The sequence below is a fragment of the Podarcis tiliguerta genome (assembly GCF_965153285.1).
Source record: "Podarcis tiliguerta genome assembly, chromosome: 2".
NCBI lineage: Eukaryota > Metazoa > Chordata > Lepidosauria > Squamata > Lacertidae > Podarcis > Podarcis tiliguerta.
The window spans coordinates 7542920-7570208 of record NC_139535.1 but is presented as its reverse complement, the minus strand read 5'-3'; the positions used below and the strand labels follow the sequence as shown (position 1 = coordinate 7570208).

Here is a 27289-nt window from a genome sequence, read left to right as displayed (position 1 = left end):
GCTTTTTATTTTTAAACTTGTCTATCTGGGGACCACCTGCAGCCCACGGGGCTCCACCACTGCCACCCCTGGCATCGTCTTACGTCTTCTCCCGTTCCTCATCTGCGTGTTGTAAGTAGACGGTCCCACTCTGCTCCTTTACGGACTCTTCCAGGGGCACCAGCAAGTCCTCCAGCTCCTTTTGCTGGGACAAAATGAAATCTAGTTCTTGGTCCAACCTATAGAAGGAAAAAAGGGAGGGAGGAAGGTTAGATAAGCAGGCAACATGTGGCAGCACCGTCCGGGAGAGGCACTCAGGTGGAATTCAGGCAGGTTAGCCAAAAATATATTTGCACTTTTGGCTGAAGTCAACCTGAGGATGCCAAAGGGCCTTCTCTTCAGGCACTGGCACACACAGGGAAGAAAATGGTTACTTTGGGTCACCTGGCATAGTTGTAATGTGATTTGATAGGTGGGAGGAGGGAGGTCAGGATCTGGCACATGGGCTAGATCCTGCGCCCCACCCCTGTACTACAGAAAATGAGGAAGACGCCGACATCGCTGTTAAAAAGGTAAAGGTACCCCTGCCCGTACAGGCCAGTCTTGACAGACTCTAGGGTTGTGCGCCCATCTCACTCAAAGAGGCCAAGGGCCAGCGCTGTCCGAAGACACTTCCGGGTCACGTGGCCAGCGTGACATCGCTGCTCTGGCGAGCCAGAGCCGCACACGGAAACACCGTTTACCTTCCCGCTAGTAAGCGGTCCCTATTTATCTACTTGCCCCCGGGGGTGCTTTCGAACTGCTAGGTTGGCAGGCGCTGGGACCGAGCAACGGGAGCGCACCCCGCCGCGGGGATTCGAACCGCCGACCTTTCGATCGGCAAGCCCTAGGCACTGAGGCTTTAACCCACAGCGCCACCCGCGTCCCAAGACGCCGACATCGCTGTTAGCTGGCGCTGAAAGAAGGTGTGGAGAGGAAGTGCTTCTGAGGAATGGCTCCCTGCCCAAGACAGCTTCACCATCTAAATCAGTATTATAGAATTGTAGAGTTGGAAGGGACCCTGAGGGTCATCCAGACCAACCCACCATAATGCAGGAATCTCAACTCAAGCATCCGTGACAGATGGCCATCCACCTCCCGAGGGAGTCTGTTCCACTGTTGAACAGCTCTCACTGTCAGAAAGTTCTTCCTGATGTTGAGCTGGAATCTCCTTTCTTGGCACTTGAACTGCCTTCTGCGGCTCCTTCATTGCGAGAAGCAAAGTTACAGGGAACCAGGCAGAGGGCCTTCTCAGTAGTGGCGCCCGCCCTGCGGAACGCCCTCCCATCAGATGTCAAGGAAATAAACAACTACCTGACATTTAGAAGACATTTGAAGGCAGCCCTGTACAGGGAAGTTTTTAAAGTGTGTTGGTTTACTGTGGTTTTGTAATTATTTCTTGGAAGCTGCCCAGAGTGGCTGGGGTAACCCCGTCAGATGGGTGGCACATAAATTATGACTGTGGGACTGAGGGGGGCTGCTTCCAAGACCTTTGCCCCTTGTCCCCTGCCATTCACAAGCATCTTAAGGCTTCCTTTACAGTACTCAGCCTCCCGCCAATAACATGCTACGAAGCCCCTTTCCCTCTACCTTTTCTGATCCAGTTTCACTTTTTCCACTTCTCGGTGCAGAGACGTGATCTGTAAGACAGAGGCAGGGTTTACAAAGTGGGACGGGAATCTATAAGTGACAATAAAATACTGGCCCCAATCTTTTTGGAGGTACAGTGGGAAATCAGGGCTTCGGGAACACTAGAAAAGAACTGGCTGAAGAAGACACTGAGCAAAAAGGAGTTAGTGCAACGGGCTCTCTGTGGGTCTTCCTTCATGATGGATACAGAAGCTGCAGTTAGCGAAAGATGCTGAAGCACAATTGCTGACAGGAACGAGGCCTTGGCAGAATATAACACCTGGGGCCAGAGGTCTGCTCTGGTTGCTGATCTGCTACCAGGCCAAGTTCAGAGTTTGTAAACTAACATCAACACTATTAACTAACACTGTTCACTGATAGGAACGCGGAACAACTTGGGACCAGTTTACCTATGAGATCACCTTGCCCTCCATGTGCCCACTCAACCGCTTCCATTGGCAGAACTAGCACCATTTTTCCATGTGGCAGCACCCACCTTTTGGAATGCCCTGCACCCTGACACCAGGGACACCCCCTTCACTGTACTGTTTTCAGCCCTTGCTAAAAAACATTTTCACTTAGGCAAGCCCACCGAAGCCTGCAGAATGTGGACAAGTGTTTTGATCTGCTTTATTTTAATGACTATTTCAATGTTTTAAATACTTGTTTTCGCTCAGAAGTATGCTCTTTACTATGTTTCAATCACTGATGTTCTGTAATGTGTTTTTAATGTTGTACACCGCCCTGGGATCTTTCGATGAAGGGTGGTATTTAAACTGAAATAAATAAATAATATGAATGTTGCTGTTTTATTCTTTCTTTGTAAACCACTTTGAGTTGTGTCCCCCCCCCAAAAATTGAGCAGTGTATCATTTTTTATGAAATACATAAATATACAGAAGCTGCATTTTTTTTTGCTATACAGTGGTACCTTGGTTCTCGAACTTAATCCGTGCCGGGATTTCTGTTTGACTCCCGAAAGCGTTCGAAAACGAAGGCACGGCTTCTGATTGGCTGCAGGAGCTTCCTGCACTTAACTGAAAGCCATGTTGGATGTTTGGCTTCTGAAAAATGTTCACAAACCAGAACACTCACTTCTGGGTTGGCAGCATTCAGGAGCCATTTGTTCAGGAGCCAAGCTGTTCAAGAACCAAGGTACCACTGTACTGTTAAGGTTAAAATTATGTATAAAGAGGAAGCTTAGTTACAGACAGCCCTCCATGGGGACAGGAGGCAATACCTTAGCTCCCCCTCTGACCTAGGCAGCACGGCTCCCTAAAAAGAACCTTGCCGGCAGAATGGGTCCCTACCTTCTCCCCGTTTTCGATCAGTTTCCTGTCCCAGGCGTTGACTTGGGTGGCCTGCTGGAGGAAGTGCTTCTCCTGGTCCTCGAGCTCCAAGCTCCACTTGTTAACCAGGCTCTCCAGCTGGGCGTAGGTCATCGACGGGGGAGCCCTGCAAAGACAGGAGGAGTGTGCTGGGTGGCGAAAGAGCTGAGCCAGCCCATGGCTCCACCCGCAAGGAGGGAGACCTGCATCCAGCAAACTGTTGGCTTTTTGCAGTATAGTAACGCTGCAGAGAGCTTGCTGGGGAGACCATTCATTAAAAAGGGACTCAAAAATAACTTAAACAAGGCTTTAATAAGAAAAACAAAAACTCCTTTTACACTAAATACATTAACAAACAAACATGACCCAACCACCAACCCATCCCCCAGGGTAATGGGAGAGCTAGGTGCTGCTCCTTATATACTACACCCAATTGCTGACACAGCTTAATCAATGCAACTCAGCAGCACCTCCTATATTGTAAAGCTGGATCTCGTTATTTTGCTCTGGCCCTTGCTCTGGCCCCTTAAAGATATACACATCGGGTGAAACAATGATGAACCTTTACATTTAAACAATTCAACACAAACTGCTATTCCTTGCCTCCGTGGGGGGGACTCTATTCTACACCCCCAAACCCATGGCTTGCCTAGCATATGGCAATCAGCAACAACAACATTTATACTCTGCACATCTGTCTGGGTTTCCCCACTTACTCCGGGCAGCTTCCAGCACGTATAAAAGCTTAAAAAAAATCAAACATTATAAACTTCCTGATACAGGGCTGCCTTTCAATGCCTTCTAAAAGTTGCGTAGTCCTTCCCAACTCTTGAGTTAAAGATAAAGTCCCTACCAGAGAAGAATGACAAATCAAGCTGACGGACTATGCTGAGATGGCAAAGCTGACTGGAAAACTCAGAAACCAGGAGGACAAAAACTTTACAAAAGAAAGGGAACTTTTTATAAGCTATTTAGGAGACCACTGTAAGATGATGGAAAAAAGAGCAGGAGTTTGATTCATTTGTAGTGTAAAAATACTATGGATAATAATTGGAGTACTTATGAATATGCAGATTCTTAAAATGAGACTCTATGGAGGGAAGTCCCAAGATTCAGAGAATCTATACAGATACATTTTTACTAGTTTGTGTTTCTTTGTGCTTTGTAAAATCAATAAAAATGTTTTTTTTATATGAAAAAAACAGTTGTGTAGTTCTTTATCTCCTCGACATCTGAAGGGAGGGTGTTCCACAGGATGGGCGCCACTACCGAAAAGGCCCTCTGCTTGGTTCCCTGTAACCTCACTTCTCGCAGGGAGGGAACCGCTAGAAGACCCTTGGAGCTGGACCTCAGTGTCCGGGCTGAACGATGGGGGTAGAACACGCAGGGAACTTACGTGACTGTTGTGGGGGCCGCAGTGGATGTGGAGGCCACTGTAGCAGTGGTGGACAGAGGCTTCAGGTTCAGCATGAATCCCGTACTTGGGGTGGAGGCGAGACCTGCAGAGAAAACAAACGTTGGGTCAAACCACAGCAGGAAGTGAACAGGGATGCAGGGCAACCTAGTCCCTGCTTGGAGCTGGTCCCAGGATGGGAGACTCCTGGGCCTGACCTTAGTTGCGATGGAAGAGCCAGGGATGGGAAGAGGAAGCTGCCAAGCATGCTCCATGGCCAAGTAAAAAACCACAACCTCTCCTATAGCTGATCTCAGTGGTGCCCACTTGTCACTGAATGCAACCAACGGAGCTCAGGACCCCTCTTGCATTACCAATAAAGATAAATAAGTATATAAACAAAGGACCTTCTCATGTGATACAGACACAAACCCCTACACTAACAGCAGGCAACAGACCCCTGCTCTCCCTCTCAACCCGCCTCTTTTCCCCCCAACTGAAAGATGTCTATGACAAGTGTCTCTCACTAGCTGTGAAAAAGACTCTGTGAACTGATGATAGATGTACCTTTCCCTGTTTGTTTTGCAACACAAAAAATAATTTGGGACGCGGGTGGCGCTGTGGGTAAAACCTCAGTGCCTAGGACTTGCCGATCGCATGGTCGGCGGTTCGAATCCCCGCGGCGGGGTGCGCTCCCGTCGTTCGGTCCCAGCGCCTGCCAACCTAGCAGTTCAAAAGCACCCCCGGGTGCAAGTAGATAAATAGGGACCGCTTACCAGCGGGAAGGTAAACGGCGTTCCGTATGCTGCACTGGCTCGCCAGAGCAGCGATGTCACGCTGGCCACGTGACCCGGAAGTGTCTCCGGACAGCGCTGGCTCCCGGCCTCTTGAGTGAGATGAGCGCACAACCCTAGAGTCTGGCAAGACTGGCCCGTACGGGCAGGGGTACCTTTACCTTTACCTTTTAATTAAAAGAAAAATATTCACTCCACCTTGTTAGCAATCGTTTTCGCAATGGCAAGAGAGGAGGTAGCAGACGATGAAGGAGCATTTCCGACATTTGGGGCTGGGGTGGAAATACCACCCACTTGCCCTGCCCAGGGATCCCTTTTCTTCAAAAGCTCCGGCTTTGGCAGCAGGAGGAAGAAGAGCGATCGACCCTCCAGTTCACATGCAGACAGTGCTATGTTACTCGATGCTGCATGCACTCCAGAACCATCAGTGGCCCAGGCAGGAACTAGTGCAAAAAGATGCAAGCCAGGCCGACTTCTGGAGCCTGCTTTGTGGACAATCCATCACACACACACAGTTCCACTTCAACTACAGCATCCTCCCTCGTTTCCTGGTACTGCTGGCTTTGATCTGCAAAGCCCTAAATGGTATAGAACCAGTATATCTGAAGTTGCCAGCTCTGTCTCCAACGTAATCTTGCCTACCCGCAGCTTTCAACCTTGGTGGCTCTGCTCTGCACAACACCCCCTTCCAGGAGCACGGCTAACTGGGATGCGAGGCAGGGCCCTTCCCAATGTGGCACCTTGGAACCCTGCAACTCCTTGCCTAGAAAGATCCCATCGGCTCCTTCTTCCAAGCTTCAGGAAAGACCTTTTCATTTCACCAAGTTTCTAGCGTGGGTTAAAATACGTTTGTTTTTTTAAATCCCTGTTTCAAGGCTGAATTGCTCTGTTTCGTAAAGCTGACCATAGCAACGTAAACAGCTTTACATGCTTCACAAATTGCGAAAGCTGCAGAGCCCTTCAAATAATATAACGGCAGCAAGCAAGAAGTCCATGGTGCCTGCAACATTCTACCTGATAGCTCAGTCGGCAGAGCAGGAGACTCTCGATCTCAGGGCCACGGGTTCGAGCCTCACGTTGGGCAAAAGATTCCTGAATTGCAGGGGGTTGGACTAGATGACCTGCATCGTCCCTCCCAACTCTATGATATTCTACCCGAAGAACAAAAGTCAGTGGCAGTTGTGCGTATCCTTGCCTTTCCCCCCTCCCTCCTATTTTCTCTTCTGAGCCTTACTGGTTGCTGCGGGGGCTCCTCCCACTGCGGTCGCTGTGGCCGTGGGTGCTGTTGCTGTCGTCCCAGGGGCTTTTGCGCCAAAGCCTAAAGTCCCAGCAGGTGCCGTCCCCGTTGAGGTGACACCAACTACAGAAGGAAGAAAACAAGAGCTGCTGAGTGAGACTTGGCAAGGCTGCCTCCTGCTCAAAAGAACATCCCCGGAAGTGAAGTGGTTTGGTGTAACAGGCCTTTAGGCAAAACCTGGTGAAGTACAAAGTATCCTGGACTGAGGGGGAGAGAGAAGTGGTCTGTTTTGCACCGTCAGCAGGCAGAGAAAAGACTGCCCAAGCCCCACTCTTTTGACTTCCCCATCAAGAAGGGAGGCAGGGCCCCAGTCGCTTACGTGAGAGGCCAGCAGCAGACGAGGCTGGCGCGGAAGAGCTTGCAATGGACGCAAACAACGACGGCCCGGACATCCCGAGGATGGAGTTCACAGCTGTGGTAGAAGGCGCCGTGGAAGTTGCCGCTGTACCTGCTTCGGGGAAGAGACGCATTCTGGGGTTCAGTTACAACCAGGCGGAGGAAAACACACTTTCCTCACGGAAGATACAGTGGTGCCCCGCAAGACGAATGCCTCGCAAGACGGAAAACCCGCTAGACGAAAGGGTTTTCTGTTTTTCAATGTGCTTCGCAGAACGAATTTGCTATGGGCTTGCTTTGCAAGAGAGAGAGAATCAGAACTTTATTAGCAAAGCCAACAGGCCACAGCTATGCAAGAATTAAAAATAAAACAAACTGAGAATAAAAGGAGGATAAGAACAAACAGAAGGAGGTCCGTCAGATGAACAAGTCTTTCACTCAGATGGTGGCCCTCAATTTCATAGCTCTCTCGATGTACCTCGCGACCTTCTCTGTTGTCTGACTATCCGTATCAGATAAGAGAAAAAACAGTATAATGTCCTGTGAGCGGCCAGGGTTGGGGAGAATGAGTGGAGTAATAATCTCATTCCTTAGGTCTTTGTAAAGGGGGCAGGATAGGAGGACGTGGGACACTGTTTCCGTATTACCATCTCTACATGGGCAGAGTCGTTTTTCAAATGGAGTCTTTTGGTAACGACCTTCGAGTACGGCAGAGGGAAGAACATCCCATCTAGCCAATGTAAAGGCACGTCTGTATTTTGGGATGGTTAATTTAAACAAATATGAAGCTGGAGAGTCAAAATGGGAAGGGTGATAGTAGGTATACCATGGGCACAGTTTCTTTAAGATAGTCAGGTTGTTTTGCCGTTCAATGTCTTTCAGGCGCTGGCCTATTAGACTCTTTGCTTTAATGAGGCCCATTGATAATAGGGATTGCGAATGCAGACCGCATGTAAGGAGTTTTTGATGCACAGTTTTGAACCACATGCTTTTATGAGGGTCTTGCATTACTAGAGGCAGTAGACCAGATGGATTTAAATTAAGACGAAGCCAATAGTTGAGTGTTCTTTGCCAGGTCTGAGTTTCTACAGATGGAAGGCAGGCCTCGAGTCGTAAAGCAGCGTTTGGAACACAGGAGGGGACGCCGAATATCTGCCTTAGGAATTTAGACTGAACAGTTTCAAGACTGGAGCAGTGGTTCCCCGTCCAGATTTGTGCCCCATACAGTAACTGCGCCAGAGGTTTTGCTTGGAAGACTTCAAAGGCTGCTGGGATGTATCTGCCCCCCTTCGTGTAGAAAAAGCGCGACAGCATCTTAATACTTTGAGCTGCTTTTTTGCAAGACGAAAATGTCTTGCGATTCCTGCGATTTTTTTTCGCTCCCCACCCCCTTTTTCTAAGCCGCTAAACCGCTAATAGCCTTTTAGCAGCTAATCCGCTAATCTCTTAAGCCTTTAATAGCCGCTAATAGCCGCTGAGCCGCTAATAGCGCTAATCTGCTAATAGGGTTGCTTCGTAAGACGAAAAAACCGCTAGACGAAGAGACTCACGGAACGAATTAATTTCGTCTTGCGAGGCACCACTGTACTTAGCTGGTAAGAGCATGAGACTCTTAATCTCAGGGTTGTGGGTTCGAGCCCCACGTTGGGCAAAAGATCCCTGCATTGCAAGAGGCTGGACTTAATGACCCTCAGGGTCACTTTCAGTTCCGCAGTTCTATGATTCTATGCACCTGTCCACAAGGCCAAGGAAGACACTGAGTCTCTTGACACCTCCGGCCTGGTGGCGGAGCAGTTTTCCAAGAAGCCAAAGGCAACTGGAAGTTCCCCCAGCCCCTGCCCCACTCTCATGGCTAAGTAAGGGAAGCAGCTGCCGCCACCACTGCTGCTATGTCAGTCCCTGTGTGCTCGGTGCTGTACAAAGAGGAGAACCATCTACTCCCAGACACACTATGCAAAGGCACAAGGCTATGGCAAAACTTGGTGAAGGAGCTGTGGCAACTGAAGAAACAGCAACCGAAGAAAAAGGATGGGCAGCGGTTGTTCAGGGAAGGACAGGGAATCGGCAGTGGTGAGATGACAGCAGCAGCAGCAGCTCGGCAGGCAGGGCATGTCCAAGAGCAGAAGCAGAACATGGGGAGGAACACCTGGCTTGAGAGCAGTACGTGTGAAAAGGATCTAGGAGTCTCGGTTGACCACAAACTTGACATGAGCCAACAGTGTGACTCGGCAGCTAAAAAAGCCAATGCAATTCTGGGCTGCATCAATAGGAGTATAGCATCTAGATCAAGGGAAGTAATAGTGCCACTGTATTCTGCTCTGGTCAGACCTCACCTGGAGTACTGTGTCCAGTTCTGGGCACCACAGTTCAAGAAGGACACTGACAAACTGGAACGTGTCCAGAGGAGGGCAACCAAAATGGTCAAAGGCCTGGAAACGATGCCTTATGAGGAACGGCTAAGGGAGCTGGGCATGTTTAGCCTGGAGAAGAGGAGGTTAAGGGGTGATATGATAGCCATGTTCAAATATATAAAAGGATGTCACATAGAGGAGGGAGAAAGGTTGTTTTCTGCTGCTCCAGAGAAGCGGACACGGAGCAATGGATCCAAACTACAAGAAAGAAGATTCCACCTAAACATTAGGAAGAACTTCCTGACAGTAAGAGCTGTTTGACAGTGGAATTTGCTGCCAAGGAGTGTGGTGGAGTCTCCTTCTTTGGAGGTCTTTAAGCAGAGGCTTGACAACCATATGTCAGGAGTGCTCTGATGGTGTTTCCTGCTTGGCAGGGGGTTGGACTCGATGGCCCTTGTGATCTCTTTCAACGCTATGATTCTATGAAAAGAACCTAAAGGCGGCTGTGGCAGCTTGGCCGGAGGAGTGTGTGTGTGTGTGTGTGTGTGTGTGTGTGTGTGTGTGTATAAGCACAGAAGGGAACAGGTAGGATTCGGAGGGGAAGGTCTGGAGCTTGAAACAGAAAGTGAGGAGAAAGGCCCAACTGCGCCAAGGTATTTCAAAGTTAATTTAGAGGGCCAGCAAAGCACGGAGGGACACCAGCGCAACTGACCTGCCCTATCTCACTTCACTTCTTAGAAAGAACTGCTCAATTTCCCCCTTCCCGAGGCACAATCGCCTACCTCCAAGTTTCGCTCCAAAGGACAAGGCTGGCCCCTGACCGAGCGCTCCTGTGGAGGCAGAGGTGGCAGGCGTTGACGTCAGCAGCCCAAAGCCTGAAACTGGAGCTGGAACAGAGAACGGTTAAGAGAAGCAGTTATCACCTTAAATTCCTTCTCGGGTCTGTGCTTGAGTAGAGTGGCATCTTTGGGACACAGCAGCATTAAAGGTAAAGGTAAAGGTAAAGGTACCCCTGCCCGTACGGGCCAGTCTTGCCAGACTCTAGGGTTGTGCGCTCATCTCACTCAAAGAGGCCGGGGGCCAGCGCTGTCCGAAGACACTTCCGGGTCACGTGGCCAGCGTGACATCGCTGCTCTGGCGAGCCAGAGCCGCACACGGAAACGCCGTTTACCTTCCCGCTAGTAAGCGGTCCCTATTTATCTACTTGCACCTGGGGGTGCTTTCGAACTGCTAGGTTGGCAGGCGCTGGGACCGAACGACGGGAGCGCACCCCACCGCGGGGATTCGAACCGCCGACCTTTCGATCGGCAAGTCCTAGGCACTGAGGTTTAACCCACAGCGCCACCCGCGTCCCATACAGCAGCATTACGTCGCCGCAAAGGGACTCAGCCCTTCACCTATATACAATTACCTAACTCTGCGTATGGAGGGGATCTGTCCTCACAAGGCTTGCAAGGCAACTTGTCTACAAAGAAGCTCTGCCTTGCCAGAAGTGCTTTTGCACAAGGGATGGCGTCTCACCTGTTGTCTGCGCCCCAAGGCCAAACGCCACAGCTGGCTGCGCTGTGGATACCGTGGTTGTAGTAGGGCCGGCCGCGGATGCAGGTACTCCGAACGCCAAGCCGGTGGAGGCGGGTGCCGCTTGCTGCGTCGTATTCCCTATGGAGCCAAGGCTGAAGCTGGGGGCCGCAGCCTGCGGTGCTCCCGCGCCTCCAAAGCTGAAGCCTCCGGTTGTGGCAGGCTGGGTAGCGGTGTTGGAGCCAAACACAAAGCCGGAAGGAGCCACTGGCTGGCTGGCAGGGGCACTACTGGGTGTGGATGTGCCCAGTCCGCCGCTGCCGAGCCCAAGCGCCCCCGTAATGCCAGCCGATTGGGTTGTGTTGGTGCTGCTCAAGTTCAGCTTGGGGGCATTTCCCCTAAAGAAACAAAAAAGAGCAAAAGAGTCCAGGGTGGATTTTGGGCAGATATTCAAAGCATCCCAAGTTCATAGAATCATAGAGTTGGAAGAGACCACGAGGGCCATCGAGTCCAACCCCCTGCCAAGCAGGAAACATCATCAGAGCACTCCTGACATATGGTTGTCAAGCCTCTGCTTAAAGACCTCCAAAGAAGGAGACTCCACCACACTCCTTGGCAGCAAATTCCATTGTCGAACAGCTCTTACTGTCAGGAAGTTCTTCCTAATGTTTAGGTGGAATCTTCTTTCTTGTAGTTTGGATCCATTGCTCCGTGTCCGCTTCTCTGGAGCAGCAGAAAACAACCTTTCTCCCGCCTCTATGTGACATCCTTTTATATATTTGAACATGGCTATCATATCACCCCTTAACCTCCTCTTCTCCAGGCTAAACATGCCCAGCTCCCTTAGCCGATCCTCATAAGGCATCGTTTCCAGGCCTTTGACCATTTTGGTTGCCCTCCTCTGGACACGTTCCAGTTTCTTGAACTGTGGTGCCCAGAACTGGACACAGTACTCCAGGTGAGGTCTGACCAGAGCAGAATACAGGGGCACTATTACTTCCCTTGATCTAGATGCTATACTCCTATTGATGCAGCCCAGAATTGCATTGGCTTTTTTAGCTGCCGTGTCACACTGTTGGCTTATGTCAAGTTTGTGGTCAACCAAGACTCCTAGATCCTTTTCACATGTACTGCTCTCAAGCCAGGTGTCACCCATCTTGTATTTGTGCCTCTCATTTTTTTTGCCCAAGTGCAATACTTTACATTTCTCCCTGTTAAAATTCATCTTGTTTGTTTTGGCCCAGTTCTCTAATCTGTCAAGGCACAAGTTCTCTTGTGCCATTTTTTTGCTGCTACTTCTGCATCATTTCATTTCTGACTAAAGTCTCAGGGTAGGCTGTTTGCCCATTTACCACAAGATTTATAACATTCCAGCTGAGCCCAAGGAGACTGGCAACCGGCGTTAGAAATTAGCCAGGCACCAGGTGCATTTTGCGACTGGTGCGGGTCCAATTGCGACCACAGAGATCTCTGGATGCCAGGCTGATGATGGACATCTCCATCTGGCTGGCCCCTCCAGCTTTTGGAAGCAAGTAAGCAGAAGAACTGATTTACTGCATTTATTTCCCACCTTTTCCTGCAAGGAGTACAGTCGTACTTCTGAAAACGTTTGAAAACCAAGACGCGGAAGCAGCGTCGGACGTTCGGTTTCCAAAGAACGTTCGCAAACCAGAACACTCACTCCTGGGTTTGCAGAGTTCAGGAGTCAAAACATTTGAGTCACAAGGCGTTCGACAACCAAGGTACGAATGGTTCAGCCCTCTTCTCAGTTAATCCCTACAATGACCTGGTGAGGTAGGTTAAGAGGCTGTGAATGACTCCAAGGCTTCCTGTATGAGTGGGGATTTGAACCCTGATCTCCCAGGTTCTGGTCCAACTAACCACTACACCACTCTGGTTTCCTGGAGTTCTTTTGCTAGGGGCAGCTCTATAAATTAAGGAGGTCAATAAATATGGGGAAAGCCAAATGTCCCTTAGAGAAGGATCTGACATATTTTCCTGGAAGCTTGCATTTGTTTTATTCTGCATTGTTTTGTTTTATGTTAATGTACTGTCAACTGCTTTGAGATTGTTTGCTTTAAAATATAAAGTAGCACAGAAATTAAATTATTATTATCAATAATAATAATAATAATAAATAATAAATAAACCTCTAATGGGAAGGAATGGTGCCTAGACACACCATTGTGGCGGCTGTAACCTAGGTTTAAGGTGCCATTTGGTGCCATTGCTGGGAACCACCCTGGGACCAGCTCCCTCACCTAAAGCTATAGGTTGTACAATATGATAACGATAACAATAATCTTTATTGTCATTGTCCCATACAGCGTCCCAATACAGTGGTACCGTGGTTCTCAAAAGCCGAAAAAACAGAAGTATTTGTTCCAGGTTTTCAGAAGCCAAATGTCTGATCCTTAGGGCTCAACAAGCCTCCCAGCCACATGGGATTGTGCCAACCTTACCCCAGTGTGAACACATTTCCAGCAGCAGCTGGTGCCGATGTGGCAGGTGTGCCGAAGCTGAATCCAGAGGTCTGTGCCGATGTCGCTGGGGGAGCGAAAGAGAACAGGCCTGCCGGCTGGGTGCTTGCTGGGTTTTGAGCAGCTGTCCCAAAACTGAAGCCTCCCCCTGTGGTGGCTGAAGAGAAGGAGAACCCGGCGGGGGCTGTGCTGGCTGCGGTTTTCGGAGTCCCGAAACTGAAGCCTCCCCCAGGAGTGCCAGGTGTGCCAAAGTTGAACTGGCTCATGATGATGTCTGTGCTCCTGCGAGGAAACAGAGAAAAAGAGCTGCCTCGTTGGCTCCAGTGCTGATGCTGCTCTGTGGGGGCTGGAGATCTCGGAGGGCGAAGCAGCCCAAGAGCACAAGAGGGGTGGGGTGGGGTGTTGAAGCAAAGGCAAACTGTTTCAGAAGCTCTGTAAATGTCACCTTGGTTGCAAAGATAACCCCACAGTAAATATGGGGGAATCTAAATGCCCCTTAGAGAAGGAACTGACATATTTTGTTTTATTCTGGATTGTTTTACTTGAGGTTTCAATGTGATGCCAACAGCTTTGAGATTTCCCCTTTAAAATATAAAGTGGTCTAGAAATGGATACTACTACTACTACACTCTAGTGGGAGTGGAAAAGGTGCATAGACATACTGCTGTGGCAACCATAAATGGTTTAAGGTGCTTATGCATCTGAAGGGCCTTCTCAGTAGCGGAACCCACCCTGTGGAATGCCCTCCCGTCAGATGTCAGACAGATAAACAAATATTTGACTTTTAGAAGGCAGCCCTTAGGAAAGTTTTCAAAGGCTGATGTTTTATTGTGTTTTGAATGTTGCGTTGGGATCCAGTCAGATGGGCAGCATATACATAATAAACCACCACCACCATCATCATATAAGTTTCTAACGCTGCCCACCAAAGACCACCAGTGTTGAAGCAATGATCCTTCAACATCAACTTCGCTGGACTGTTCATGTTGTTTGGATGCCTGATTAACATCTTCCAAAGTGACTACTCTATTCCAAACTTAAAAATGGAAAGATTAATGCTGGTGGTCAACAAAAGAGGTTTAAAGACTCTCTGAAGGCAAATCTAAAAAAAAGTAGTATAAACACCAAGAATTGGGAAACACTGGCCTGCGAGCGCTCCAATTGGAGAACAGCCTTTACCAAAGGTGTCATGGGCTTTGAAGACGCGGGAACTCAGGACGAAAGGGAGAAATGTGCTAAGAGGTAGGCACGCTTGGCAAACCCTCACCGGGATCAACCCGCACCCAGAAACCTTTATTCCCACTGTGGAAGGACGTGTGGATCCAGAATTGGCCTCCAAAGTCACTTGCGGACTCACTGTTAAAACCGTGTTTATGGAAGACAATCTTATGGAAGACATAATAAATCATCATCATTCCCTGTTTTTAATGTCCAAAGTTTTATCCTGTTTTTAATGTTCTGTTGAAAGCCGCCTAGAGTGGCTGGGGAAACCCAGCCAGCTGGGCCGGGTAGAAATACAGTGGTACCTCGGGTTAAGAACTTAATTTGTTCTGGAGGTCTGTTCTTAACCTGAAACTGTTCTTAACCTGAGGTACCACTTTAGCTAATGGGGCCTCCTGCTGCCGCCATGCGATTTCTGTTCTCATCCTGAAGCAAAGTTCTTAACCCGAGGTACTAGTTCTGGGTTAGCAGAGTCTGTAACCTGAAGCGTCTGTAAGCCGAGGTAATAATAATAATAATAATAATAACAATACTCCGGCCTCCCCAGGCTCAGGGCAGCTAACAATAATAAAAACAAGCTGAATGAATACAATTTAAAAACAAGATTAAAATACAACGTTAAAACACTGTAAGGTAACACTGTAATAAACTATTATTATCATAAGTATCATCATCATCATCATTTCTAACGCTCCCCACCCACTACTTCCAGCCCGGCAAGTTAAGGGCTCCAGCGACCAAAGGGAACCGTCCCCGTGGGCGCCTCATGCCAGATCTCGCCGCAAGGAGCGGATTGACTTCGACTCCATACCTGAGCTTCCAAACACTGCTGCTGCTGCTGCTGCTCCTCCTCCTCGTGCTGCTGCTCTCAGCGCCAACGGCAGTCTCCTGCGTCCCCGAGAGCAACGGCCAGCCTCCACTTCCCTCCTCGCCTCGCCTCCCTGGCGGCGTCTCCTCCGCTGCGCGGCAGTTACGCTCTTCGGCCGCGCACACTTATGACGGCATGGGTGTCAGCGCCCGTCCGCGCGGAGGTTCCGGCGCCTCCCAATGTCGCCCTGGCACGGCGCCGGAGCGGCCAACGGGCGCGCCGCATCTTCCTTGCACCTGCGCAGGCGCTGTCGGGCCGTTGCCGTGGCGACGCGGGAGACGCTGGCGGTGACAGGCAGCTCGCTTTCTGGGAGCTGCTGCGAGTTTCTTTGTAGCCGCCCTGACGATGGAGCCCCCGAAGCTGGGTCTCTGCTCGGCCTCCTCCTTGCTGGCTCTCTCCCAGTTGCTCTCGCCGCCAGAGGAGGAGGACGAGGACGGAGGAAGAGCGATAGGGGTGAGAGCAGTGCCGGATTTATGTATAAGCTAAGCAAGCTATAGCTTAGGGCCCCACTCTCTTGCCCCCCCATATACTTATTCTCAATTATATTTCAATATTAATATACCTTTTCTTAATTGTATTTCAGTTCAACAATTACTTTGAAAAAATACATATTTTGTTCTGTGCAAATGGCTTTAGATACCTATTAGGTCCATAAATTACAGTCATACCTTAGGTTACAGATGCTTTAAAGGTAAAGGTAAAGGTACCCCTGCCCGTACGGGCCAGTCTTGACAGACTCTAGGGTTGTGCGCCCATCTCACTCAAGAGGCCGGGAGCCAGCGCTGTCCGGAGACACTTCCGGGTCATGTGGCCAGCGTGACGAAGCTGCTCTGGCGAGCCAGCGCAGCACACGGAAACGCCGTTTACCTTCCCGCTAGTAAGTGGTCCCTATTTATCTACTTGCACCCAGGGGTGCTTTCGAACTGCTAGGTTGGCAGGCGCTGGGACCGAACAGCGGGAGCGCACCCCGCCACGGGGATTCGAACCGCCGACCTTTCGATCGGCAAGCCCTAGGCACTGAGGCTTTAACCCTCAGCGCCACCCGCGTCCCTAACAGACGCTTTAGGTTGCGCCAAAGCAGTCAACTTTCAGATTTGAAAATAAGGGATCAGCAGCCTCACCTGTCCCGGGGACAGTCTACAGGATATCTAACAATCCGGAATAGCAGCAGGAATCAGCAGGAAACAGCGCTGGAATAAGGGAATTTCCCGCAAAAAAAAAGGGAAGGTTGACAGCTATGGGTTGTGCTTTTTCGGGTTACGGACGTGCCGAAACCCGGAAGTACTGGAATGAGTTACATCCGGGTTTCAGTGGTCGCACTTGCACAGAAGCGCTGAATTGCAACCCGCACGTGCACAGGCGTGCCGCTGTGGGTTGTGAATGCTGTGGGTTGCGAACGTGCACCCCCCACAGATCACATTCGCAACCCGAGCATCCACTGTACCATATAGCATATATTCAACACAAAAAACAGCGACAATTTGTTGTTGACAAAGGACAGCTGGACATATAAAGGGCCCCATGACCTTCAGTAGTTAGGGCCTCATCAAACCTAAATCTGGCCCTGGGTGAGAGGAAGGCTGGGGTGGGGTGGGGAGACCCCCTCCCCCTCCAGGGGTTTATTTCTCTCTTTAAGCATGACCTTTTTATTGAATTTTCAGATTTTGCCATTTCTTTTAGAATCCTAGAATCGTAGAATTGGAAGGGACCGCTGAGGGTCATCTATGCCAACCCCCTGAAATGCAGGGATCTTTAGTAAAAGGCGGAAGATTTATACGATCTGAAGAGAAAGCAGCTGAAAACATTAGCAGGACTGCAGTAACACTTGTAATGTAACGAGAAATATGGACATAATGGAGTGATAAAAAATTTGGATTATTGAAAAAGGCAGTAGAAAAGGTTTAACAACAGAACCCATGGAGGGGAAGGTCCAGAGACTTGGAGGAATCTTTAAACTGTGGATATGTTGTGGTGTGATTATAATGTTAAATATGTAAAACCAAGTATTTTTATTTTTTAAAAGAGCAATGCAGGAATCTCAGCTGAAGCCTCCTTGACAGATGGCCATCCAACCTCTGCTTTAAAAGCCTCCAAGGAAGGAGCGTCCACAGCTTCCCAATGGAGACTGTTCCACAGTCAAACAGCTCTCACTGTCAGCATGTTCTTCCTGATGTAAACATCAGGAATCTCCTTTCTTGTAACTTGAAGCCATTGGTTCGAGTCCTGCCCCCTCCTGGAGCAGGAGGAAAAAAGCTTGCCCCCTCTTCCATGTGACAGATCTTGAGATATTGGGAAATGGCTCTTATATCTTTAGACAACATTCAGAACAAATCTTTCCTATTAATTGAACTCCCATCCACTCTTCCATAGTGTTCTTTTCTAACCAAATAAAGCGGCTATATTACTTATATTTTACCCATTACATACATTAATTCTAACTTGGTAAACTATCCGTTCTCATCTGTTGCTATAATCAAATGCTGCTATTAAAAGACAAATTCCACAAAATATTTCCATTCCTCAAGAATTTTTTCCTCATCTTTAATTCTAACAGTTAGTCTAGTCATCTCAGCATATTCAATCATCTTCATAAGCCTCTGCACTTTCAATGTGCTTTAGACCTGCCATCTTCAGGGCAGCTAATGGACAAGCACTGAACACAATCTTTACAAGGGAAGTAATAGTGCCACTGTATTCTGCTCTGGTCAGACCTCACCTGGAGTACTGTGTCCAGTTCTGGGCACCACAGTTCAAGAAGGACACTGACAAACTGGAACGTGTCCAGAGGAGGGCAACCAAAATGGTCAAAGGTCTGGAAACGATGCCTTATGAGGAACGGCTAAGGGAGCTGGGCATGTTTAGCCTGGAGAAGAGGAGGTTAAGGGGGGATATGATAGCCATGTTCAAATATATAAAAGGATGTCATATAGGGGAGGGAGAAAGGTTGTTTTCTGTTGCTCCAGAGAAGCAGACACGGAGCAATGGATCCAAACTACAAGAAAGAAGATTCCACCTAAACATTAGGAAGAACTTCCTGACAGTAAGAGCTGTTCGACAGTGGAATTTGCTGCCAAGGAGTGTGGTGGAGTCTCCTTCTTTGGAGGTCTTTAAGCAGAGGCTTGACAACCATATGTCAGGAGTGCTCTGATGGTGTTTCCTGCTTGGCAGGGGTTGGACTCGATGGCCCTTGTGGTCTCTTCCAACTCTATGATTCTATGAATTTTTGCAGGTGAGCAGCTCAGGTCCAGGGAACATTGGTCCCCCAAAGGCAGCAGCGCCCACAGGTAAGCCGGGCGTTATGATGATTTATTACATTTATGTACCACATTTATCTTCCAAGGAGCTCAAGGTGGTGTACACGGTTCACCTCCTCCCCATTTCATCCTCTCCGGAACCCTGTGAGGTAGGTTAGGCCTGTGAGGTAGGTTTGATGGTGACTGGCTCTAGGACACCCAATGAGCTTTATGGCTGAGTGGGGTTTCAAACCTAGCCCTCCCATGTCCAACACTCTAATCATTATGCCACAAAGCAAGGAGTGAGGAGATGGGGGGGGCAGGGTGCACAGGGACATCACTGATATGCCATCAAAAGATTGCCTGCAGCATCCTGTCCATGCATCACTCAGGAAATCTGAAAACAGCAGGCACACCCTCGGCATCTGTCGAAACAACAAACCCCAGTGATGTTGCTCACACATGGAAGGAATCAGTGAACTTGGTGACAAGGACAGAGCTGCAAGGCACCTCCACGCATCACACAGAGCACACAACAGTGTTCCTGCCCTGGAAGCCCTGGTGGCATAGGCAGCCGCAGCCTTCAGATCCCATTATGCTCCCTGTAACCACTGTCATAGGGCAAGAAGACACAGAAAGAGGAGTGAGGAGAACTCAATGGCCAGCACTGTTGTAGCTCCCTTAGCAGGAGGCCTGCAAGGAGCACATACAGCCAGGTTGAGGGTTTTGTGAGCCTTTGGGCAACAGAATGTCTATGGATCCTCTTTGAGCTCCCTCTATTTAAAGTGAGGCTGGCCTTATAATAATAAAACTTGGAATTGCAGCAATGCACAAGACTCTTACTAATGTATGAATACCGGCACCTAATTTTTTACCAATAATGTTGTGAGCCACTATGAGATCTACGAGTATAGGGCAGTATACAAATTTAATTACCGTATTTTTCGTCCCATAGGACGCTCCGTCCCATAGGACGCACCTAATTTTTTGGGGGGGAAATAAAGGAAAAATTTTTTTCCCTTTATTTCCCCCCCAAAACCAGGTCGGGGAACAGTGGGATGGCGGCGCTGCGCCTCCCCGCTGTCCCCCGACCTTGTGGGGCTGGCCGATGTCTGCCTGACGCCAGGGCGCTCTGCTGCAGGGCGCCCCATGCGCCGGGCGGCAGCTGCCGCCCGCAAGCCTTGCGCGCCGGGGGCAGTTCTCCCCCGGTGCGCAAGGCTTGCTGACACTTGCGCGAAGCACGGGGCGTCCTCCGAAGGGCGCCCCGTGTTCCGCGCTGCAGGCTGCCGCCCGCAAGCCTTGCGCGCCGGGGGGGAGTTCTCCCCCGGTGCGCGAGGCTTGCTGGCACTTGCGCGAAGCACGGGGAGTCCTCCGAAGGGCGCCCCGTGTTCCGCGCTGCAGGCTGCCGTCCGCAAGCCTTGCGCGCCGGGGGGGAGTTCTCCCCCGGTGCGGAAGGCTTGCGGACACTTGCGCGAAGCACGGGGCGTCCTCCGAAGGGCGCCCCGTGTTCCGCGCTGCAGGCTGCCGTCCGCAAGCCTTGCGCGCCGGGGGGGGAGTTGTCCCCCGGTGCGGAAGGCTTGCGGACACTTGCGCGAAGCACGGGGCGTCCTCCGAAGGGCGCCCCGTGTTCCGCGCTGCAGGTGGCCGCCCGCAAGCCTTGCGCGCCGGGGGGGAGTTCTCCCCCGGTGCGTGAGGCTTGCTGGCACTTGCGCGAAGCACGGGGAGTCCTCCGAAGGGCGCCCCGTGTTCCGCGCTGCAGGCTGCCGCCCGCAAGCCTTGCGCACCGGGGGGGAGTTCTCCCCCGGTGCGGAAGGCTTGCGGACACTTGCGCGAAGCACGGGGCGTCCTCCGAAGGGCGCCCCGTGTTCCGCGCTGCAGGCTGCCGCCCGCAAGCCTTGCGCACCGGGGGGGAGTTCTCCCCCGGTGCCTGAGGCTTGCGGACACTTGCGCGAAGCACGGGGCGTCCTCCGAAGGGCGCCCCGTGTTCCGCGCTGCAGGCTGCCGCCCGCAAGCCTTGCGCGCCGGGGGGGAGTTCTCCCCCGGTGCGCGAGGCTTGCTGGCACTTGCGCGAAGCACGGGGAGTCCTCCGAAGGGCGCCCCGTGTTCCGCGCTGCAGGCTGCCGCCCGCAAGCCTTGCGCGCCGGGGGGGAGTTCTCCCCCGGTGCGCGAGGCTTGCTGGCACTTGCGCGAAGCACGGGGCGTCCTCCGAAGGGCGCCCCGTGTCCCGCGCTGCAGGCTGCCGCCGCAAGCCTTGCGCGGGGGGGGGGAGTTCTCCCCCGGTGCGCGAGGCTTGCCGACACTTGCGCGAAGCACGGGGCGTCCTCCGAAGCGCGCCCCGTGTTCCGCGCTGCAGGCTGCCGCCCGCAAGCCTTGCGCGCCCAGGGGAACTCCCCCCAGGTGCGCAAGGCTTGCGGATAGCTTCCTGGAGCCTGGAGAGCAAGAGGTGTCGGTGCGCACCAACGCCTCTCACTCTCCAGGCTTCCGCGAAAGCCTGCATTCGCCCCATAGGACGCACACACATTTCCCCTTCATTTTTGGAGGGGAAAAAGTGCGTCTTATAGGGCGAAAAATACGGTAACAACATCGTTATCATCATCAACAACAAAAAGCACTGGCCCATCCTTTCTAACATCAGTAGCAATTTCCCCAGTGGCATCATAACAGGTACTAAATCATTATTTGTAGTGATGTACGAGCATCTCTGATTAATGGGATTTCAGCCAGTGATTAATGGGATTTACAACTAGAAAACCAAGGTGTTTACAGTGTTTGTAAGATGCTCCCTTGTGCCATGAGTGTGTTATGAGTCAGACATGGCCTGTTGCCCTGCAAGTTTCAAAAGGCCAGGGAGCTGTGTGTGCTCTGCAAGGACAGGTAAACCAGGTGACTCTGTCTTCCTGCTTGCAGGCGCCACTCAAGTGAAATATGGGAACAGCAAAGAGATCTGGAGTGCAGAGGACGTGCCAGAGGATTCCGAGTACAGTGACGATGCCTTGGACTCCAGGGAACAGCCTGAGTAAGCCCATCTGAGCTCCACATGCCCAGCCAGGAGGGCTTGCCTCTCTCTTCCAAATCCTTGCTCTGATTTGCCTTTGGATGAGGGAGTTATCAAAACAGTCTTGTATGGGTTGGTTTAGTGTTCAAAATTAACCGGGCCCCAGTTGCATTTCACTACAGGCGACGGGCCTTTTGCGAGTAAGTGGAGATGGCTGGTCGCAAGATTTGATGACTAACATCTGGCTGGCTGCTGCTGCCATACCGTGCCAGTCAGGAAGTGGGGTTAGGAGTGCAGCTTTATAAATTGCATTGAAATTGCTGCAACACATGAGTAGCTCTGGAGCAACTGACAGCCAGGGCAGGCACCGTCCTGGCAGAGAGGAGGCGGCAATTAAATCTTCTGCTGTTTCAAACGGGCATTGCTACCAAATCTATAGACAAAGTTCTCTTAATTTTTTAAAAATACATTTTACATATCTTAGTACATCCATTATACAGTTGTCGTCATTTATCTTACACTCTTTGGTTACCACACAAATGTTAAGTTGCATCTCCTTAATTGCCAACCCTCTTCTGCTTATTTTTAACTGCGGCTCATATATCTAACCCCACTTGGAAGTTTATCTGATTGTTATATTTCTTTAAATATTCATCAAAGTACAGTGTTCCCACTCTTCTTTTATATCTGACTCATCTTGATTTCTTATTTTTGCAGTCAACATTGCTAGGTCCGTGTATTCTATTAGCTTATTCTGCCAGTCTGCTTTTGCGAGACTATTTTTGTCCTTCCACCTTTGGACACAGATTATTCTGGCCGCTGTTATTGCATAGAGGAAAAGACTAAGGACTAAGTATTGGGTATTTCCCCCTCTACTATACTCAATAAGAACATCTCTGGTTTCTTGGGAAATGAGACTCTTAACATCTTTTTTAGTTCTGAGTATGGGCTTTCTTACACCCCCACCACATATGTATAAATGTCCCTTCAATCACTTCACATTTCCAACATGGTTCCCTTTTTATACATTTTTACAAGTTTACTAGGGGTGAGGGACCATCTATATAACATCTTACGTAGGTTCTCTTCTAGAGTATAGCATGCCGAGAAGTTTATTGTTGTTTTCCACAGTTTCTCCCAAGAGGCCAAGTTCTTTCCTGTAGGGAAATAACTCAGCTTACTTTGCTCAATTATATTAGGGGCATTCCGTGCTTGAAATGCAATATTTAGCTATGTTCTTGCATTTCTTAAAATCCATAGAAAGGGAATGTGCTGTTCCCAAATTTGCTTCATTCCAAATTAAATAAATTGGCATTGAGCGGGAGAGAGAGAGAGAGAGAGAGAGAGAATGGTTGCCCAATGGAAAATAATTGAAATTGGTTAGAAAAGCTCTGTGAGGTTCAGGCTCCAAGAAGGAATTGTGGATGGGAAAGCCAGAAGCAGCTTGCTACATAATTGCTTGGCAGCTGGAGGCCAATGCTTGTCCACCTCCCTCCAGTTGCTTTTTGGGGTTGCAGTGGCTGAGCAGGAACTGAAAGCATTGGGCTGTGCCCCGTTGGGAGTGTAGGGGCTGCCAGGCAGCAGCTGATGAAAAGAGGTGCCCCTCCCCCACCCCAGTGGCTTTCAGCCTTGCTGGCAAACATTGTCTTTCACAGATATGAAATATTATTCAAGCAACATGTGAGTGCTGAGGACATGTTCCTGGGAATGAGCAGGAAGGACGCGTCTACGGCTTGCTGTGAGGACATGCTGGTAAGAAGCAGGCTCTCCAGGCTCTTCCTCTTAATGTACAGTGGTACCTTGGGTTACATACACTTCAGGTTACATACACTTCAGGTTACAGCCTCCGCTAACCCAGAAATAGTGCTTCAGGTTAAGAACTTTGCATCAGGATGAGAAGAGAAATCTTGCTCCGGCGGCACGGCGGCAGCAGGAGGCCCCATTAGCTAAAGTGGTGCTTCAGGTTAAGAACAGTTTCAGGTTAAGAACAGACCTCCGGAACGAATTAAGTACTTAACCCGAGGTACCACTGTATTTGGCCCATTGTTCTAACAGGGATGGGGTTTTAACGGGGACGTGGGTGGTGCTGTGGACTAAACCGTGGAGCCTCTTGGGCTTGCCGATCGCAAGGTCTGCACTTCGAATCTGCTTGACGGGGTGAGCTCCCATTGCTTTGTCGTAGCTCCTGCCAACCTAGCCATTCGATAGCATACCAGCACAAGTAATAATAATAATAATAAAAAATTTTATTTATATCCCGCCCTCCCCAGCCGAAGCCGGGCTCAGGGCGGCTAACAACAATAAAACAGTACAAACAACACTCTAAAATCATTCATTATAAAATTAATTAATTCAAGCCACTGGCAACCATTGGGCCAGAGCTCTGCGAAGATTGCTGATGGAGGGAGTCAGGCTGTGCCCTGGCCAAAGGCCTGGTGGAACAGTTCTGTCTTGCAGGCCCTGCGGAAAGATGTCAAGTCCCGCAGGGCCCTGGTCTCTTGTGACAGAGTGTTCCACCAGATCGGAGCCACGGCCGAAAAAGCCCTGGCTCTAGTTGAGACCAGCCTAACTTCTCTGTGGCCTGGGACCTTCAAGGTGTTTTTATTTGAAGACCGTAAGTTTCTCTGTGGGGCATACCAGGAGAGGCGGTCCCGTAGGTACGAGGGTCCTAGGCCGTATAGAGCTTTAAAGGTTAAAACCAGCACCTTAAACCTGATCCTGTACTCCACCGGGAGCCAGTGCAGCTAGTATAGCACCGGGTGAATGTGATCTCGCAGCGAAGACCCCGTAAGGAGTCTCGCTGCAGCATTCTGCACCCGCTGGAGTTTCTGGGTCAGTCTCAAGGGCAGCCCCACGTAGAGCGAGTTACAATAATCCAGTCTGGACGTGACCGTTGCGTGGATCACAGTGGCTAGGTCAGGGCGAGAGAGGTAAGGAGCCAACTGCTTAGCTTGGCGGAGATGGAAAAATGCCGCCTTTGTTGTAGCTGCAATCTGCGCCTCCATGGAAAGGGAGGTGTCGAAGATTACACCCAAACTCTTAACGGACGGTGCTGGCACTAATTGCGCCCCCGCAAGAGATAGGAGTTGCCCCCCCAATCCCATATCATCCCGTCCCAGCCGCAGGACCTCTGTCTTCGAAGGATTTAGCTTCAACCGGCTCCCACGTAACCATCCAGCCACAGCTTCCAAACATCTGGTCAGTGTGTCTGGGGCCGAATCAGGATGGCCATCCATCAACAGATAGAGTAGATAAACAGGTACCGCTGCGGCGCCAAGGTAAATGGCATTTCTGTGAGCTAGCAGCATTTTAGTCGTGCTGGCCACGTGTCCCAGAAAAGCTGTCTGCCAACTAGCAACAATCCCCTCGTCCGCACTCCATGAATTGAATTTGATTGGATAACTGTCCAGGGGTCCTTTGACTTGGCTGGGTGCCATTTTATTTGGGGGTGGGGTTCTTCAAAATTGTTTTTAAGTGTTATATATTCATTTGGATTTTGTTTTTGCGGACTGGGCTATTGTTTCGGGGCTTTTGTTGCGGAGTGTATTTGTGAATAGTTTGTATACATTAGTATTGCTAATTGTTTTAGTTATTTTTATTATGTATTTTGGGGCTTTAAATTGTAACTATGTTGTGAACCACACTGAGACCAACAGGTATAGGGTGGTATACAAATTATTGTTATTATTATTTAAATTAATAATACATAATAATATTAATAATACTTTCACCTAGAATCCCTTGTATCCCCAGCAAGGAGCTGTATTGGTGCTCCCTGGTAACCACCTTTGTTTTCCATTTCAGATTAAAATCAAACTTCCAGATACGAAGGCTTCAGACATTACCCTTGATATCCGGGAAAAGGTTCTTGATCTCCGGAGCCCAGAGAAGTAAGCTGGGAGGAGGGGTGGGGAAGTTCCCCTCAATTATTTTGGCCCAAATTGGCAGCAGCCGCTTGCTCATAAAGGAACTCCTGCACACACGAGGAATGAACCTTGCACAGTTGGCTGGTTGGTCGGCTGACTGGCAGTGTGAAGATTCTTGGGTAGAAAGGCAGACTGTGGCCTCCAGTGTGACACTTCAGGGTTGGTGACAGGGACTGGCTGTTTTTGGTGTCTGGTAACACTATTCTCTGCCTTTTTCTTAGTACACCCTTGAGTCTTGGCTAGCGCTTTCAGAAAGATGCACGCAAGCTTTGTGTGCAGGAAGAAGCTTTGAAAGTGGGAATCAGTGGCTGCCAAAGATCTGAAAGGAAGGAAATTATTGTTTTTGGTGGGGAGAGTTTCTGAACTCTTTGTGTGCCCCCCCCAACAACAATTTTATTATTTATATGCCGCCCATCTGACTGGGTTGCCCCAGCCATTCTGAGCAGCTTCTGACAAAATATTGAAAACACAAAAAACCTCCAACTTCCCTTTGGACGTCTTCTGAAAGTCAGATAGATGTTTATTTCCTTGGCATCTGATGGGAAGTTTTTAATGTTTGAGGCAGAGGCCCCCCTCAGCCTTGGCCACAAAGATTCCCTTCTTTCTTTCTTTCTTTCTTTCTTTCTTTCTTTCTTTCTTTCTTTCTTTCTTCTTTCGTTCAGCCAGTGTGGTGTAGTGGTTAAGAGCAATAGACTCGTAATCTGGGGAACCGGGTTCGCATCTCTGCTCCTCCACATGCAGCTGCTGAGTGACCTTGGGCCAGTCACACTTCTTTGAAGTCTCTCAGCCCCACTCACCTCACAGAGTGTTTGTTGTGGGAAAGGAAGGGAAAGGAGAATGTTAGCCACTTTGAGACTCCTTCAGGTAGTAAAGCGGGATTTTGTTGTTTAGTCATTTAGTCGTGTCCGACTCTTCGTGACCCCATGGACCAGAGCACGCCTGTCTTCCACTGCCTCCCGCAGTTTGGTCAGACTCATGCTTGTAGCTTCAAAGACACTATCCGACCATCTTGGCCTCTGTCGTCCCCTTCTCCTTGTGCCCTCCATCTTTCCCAACATCAGGGTCTTTTCCTGGGAGTCTTCTCTTCTCATGAGGTGGCCAAAGTATTGGAGCCTCAGCTTCACGATCTGTCCTTCCAGTGAGCACTCAGGGCTGATCTCCTTAAGAATGGAGAGGTTGGATCTTCTTGCAGTCCATGGGACTCTCGAGTCTCCTCCAGCACCATAATTCAAAAGCATCTATTCTTTGGCGATCAGCCTCCTTTATGGTCCAGCTCTCACTTCCATACATCACTACTGGGAAAACCATAGCTTTTACTATACGGACCTTTGTTGGCAAGGTGATGTCTCTACTTTTTAAAGCGGGATATCAAATCCAAACTCCTATTCTTCCTTACTTCCTTCCTTTTCCTCATATGGCAGCTTCAGGTGACAGCTTCTACTTTTCTGTTTCCCAGGAAGCTTCTCTTGCACCTGCCTCACCCTGTGGATACCAAGAGTGGGAAGGCCTCTTTCCTCTCCGAAAAGGGCACTCTGGAAGTCACCTTGAGGATGAAACGAGAGCTGGATTTCATCAATTTTGCCTGAAGAGGAAAGGAAGCAGCTCCGTAGAAATGGTCGTTGAGTGAGCAACCACAAAAGCTGGACTGAGCAGGAAGGGTGGGATCTTTCCTGCTGCAGCTCCCATTCCTTAGAGCTCTCACCAGGACTCTGAGATGGACATCTAGCTGGGGAGGTGTCCAGCAGGAGATGAGGCTTGTATCTTTGGACAGGGTGGTGATTGAGGTACATGATAGTCCAACCTTTGAACTTTCAGATTCGCAGCCAGGACCATTGTCTGCTCTTATTTCTGACAATTGCACACCTATTTGTGGATAATTAAACTATCTTTTCCATTCCTTAA

The 27289-nt window shown here is 49.8% G+C and overlaps 2 protein-coding genes across 6 annotated transcripts in view; one reads left to right on the top strand and one right to left on the bottom strand.

The window, feature by feature from the left end:
• Positions 1-15493, bottom strand: part of LOC310670386 (nuclear pore glycoprotein p62-like) — an 18785-nt gene extending 3292 nt beyond the window's left edge. Inside the window, exons 1-10 of one of the 5 annotated variants that reach the window (XM_083425649.1) lie at positions 15177-15493; positions 13127-13426; positions 10668-11062; positions 9929-10033; positions 6779-6907; positions 6397-6522; positions 4372-4474; positions 2958-3102; positions 1609-1658; positions 84-218 (exon numbers count right to left, since the gene is read on the bottom strand). In XM_083425649.1, coding sequence (XP_083281775.1) covers positions 84-218; positions 1609-1658; positions 2958-3102; positions 4372-4474; positions 6397-6522; positions 6779-6907; positions 9929-10033; positions 10668-11062; positions 13127-13410 — 1472 coding nt within the window. In that variant the 5' untranslated portion in view covers positions 13411-13426; positions 15177-15493. Of the gene's footprint in view, positions 1-83; positions 219-1608; positions 1659-2957; positions 3103-4371; positions 4475-6396; positions 6523-6778; positions 6911-9928; positions 10034-10667; positions 11063-13126; positions 13427-15015 lie in introns of all 5 variants that reach the window. The other 4 variants (XM_083425645.1, XM_083425647.1, XM_083425646.1 and 1 more) reach the window with 4 other exon arrangements.
• DNAAF6 (dynein axonemal assembly factor 6) lies at positions 15489-27289 on the top strand. Its single transcript, XM_083426786.1, has 6 exons — positions 15489-15686; positions 18463-18517; positions 21374-21482; positions 23117-23213; positions 25266-25351; positions 26844-27289. The coding sequence occupies exons 1-6, from the start codon at positions 15579-15581 to the stop codon at positions 26971-26973; spliced, it is 585 nt and encodes a 194-aa protein (XP_083282912.1). The 5' UTR covers positions 15489-15578; the 3' UTR covers positions 26974-27289.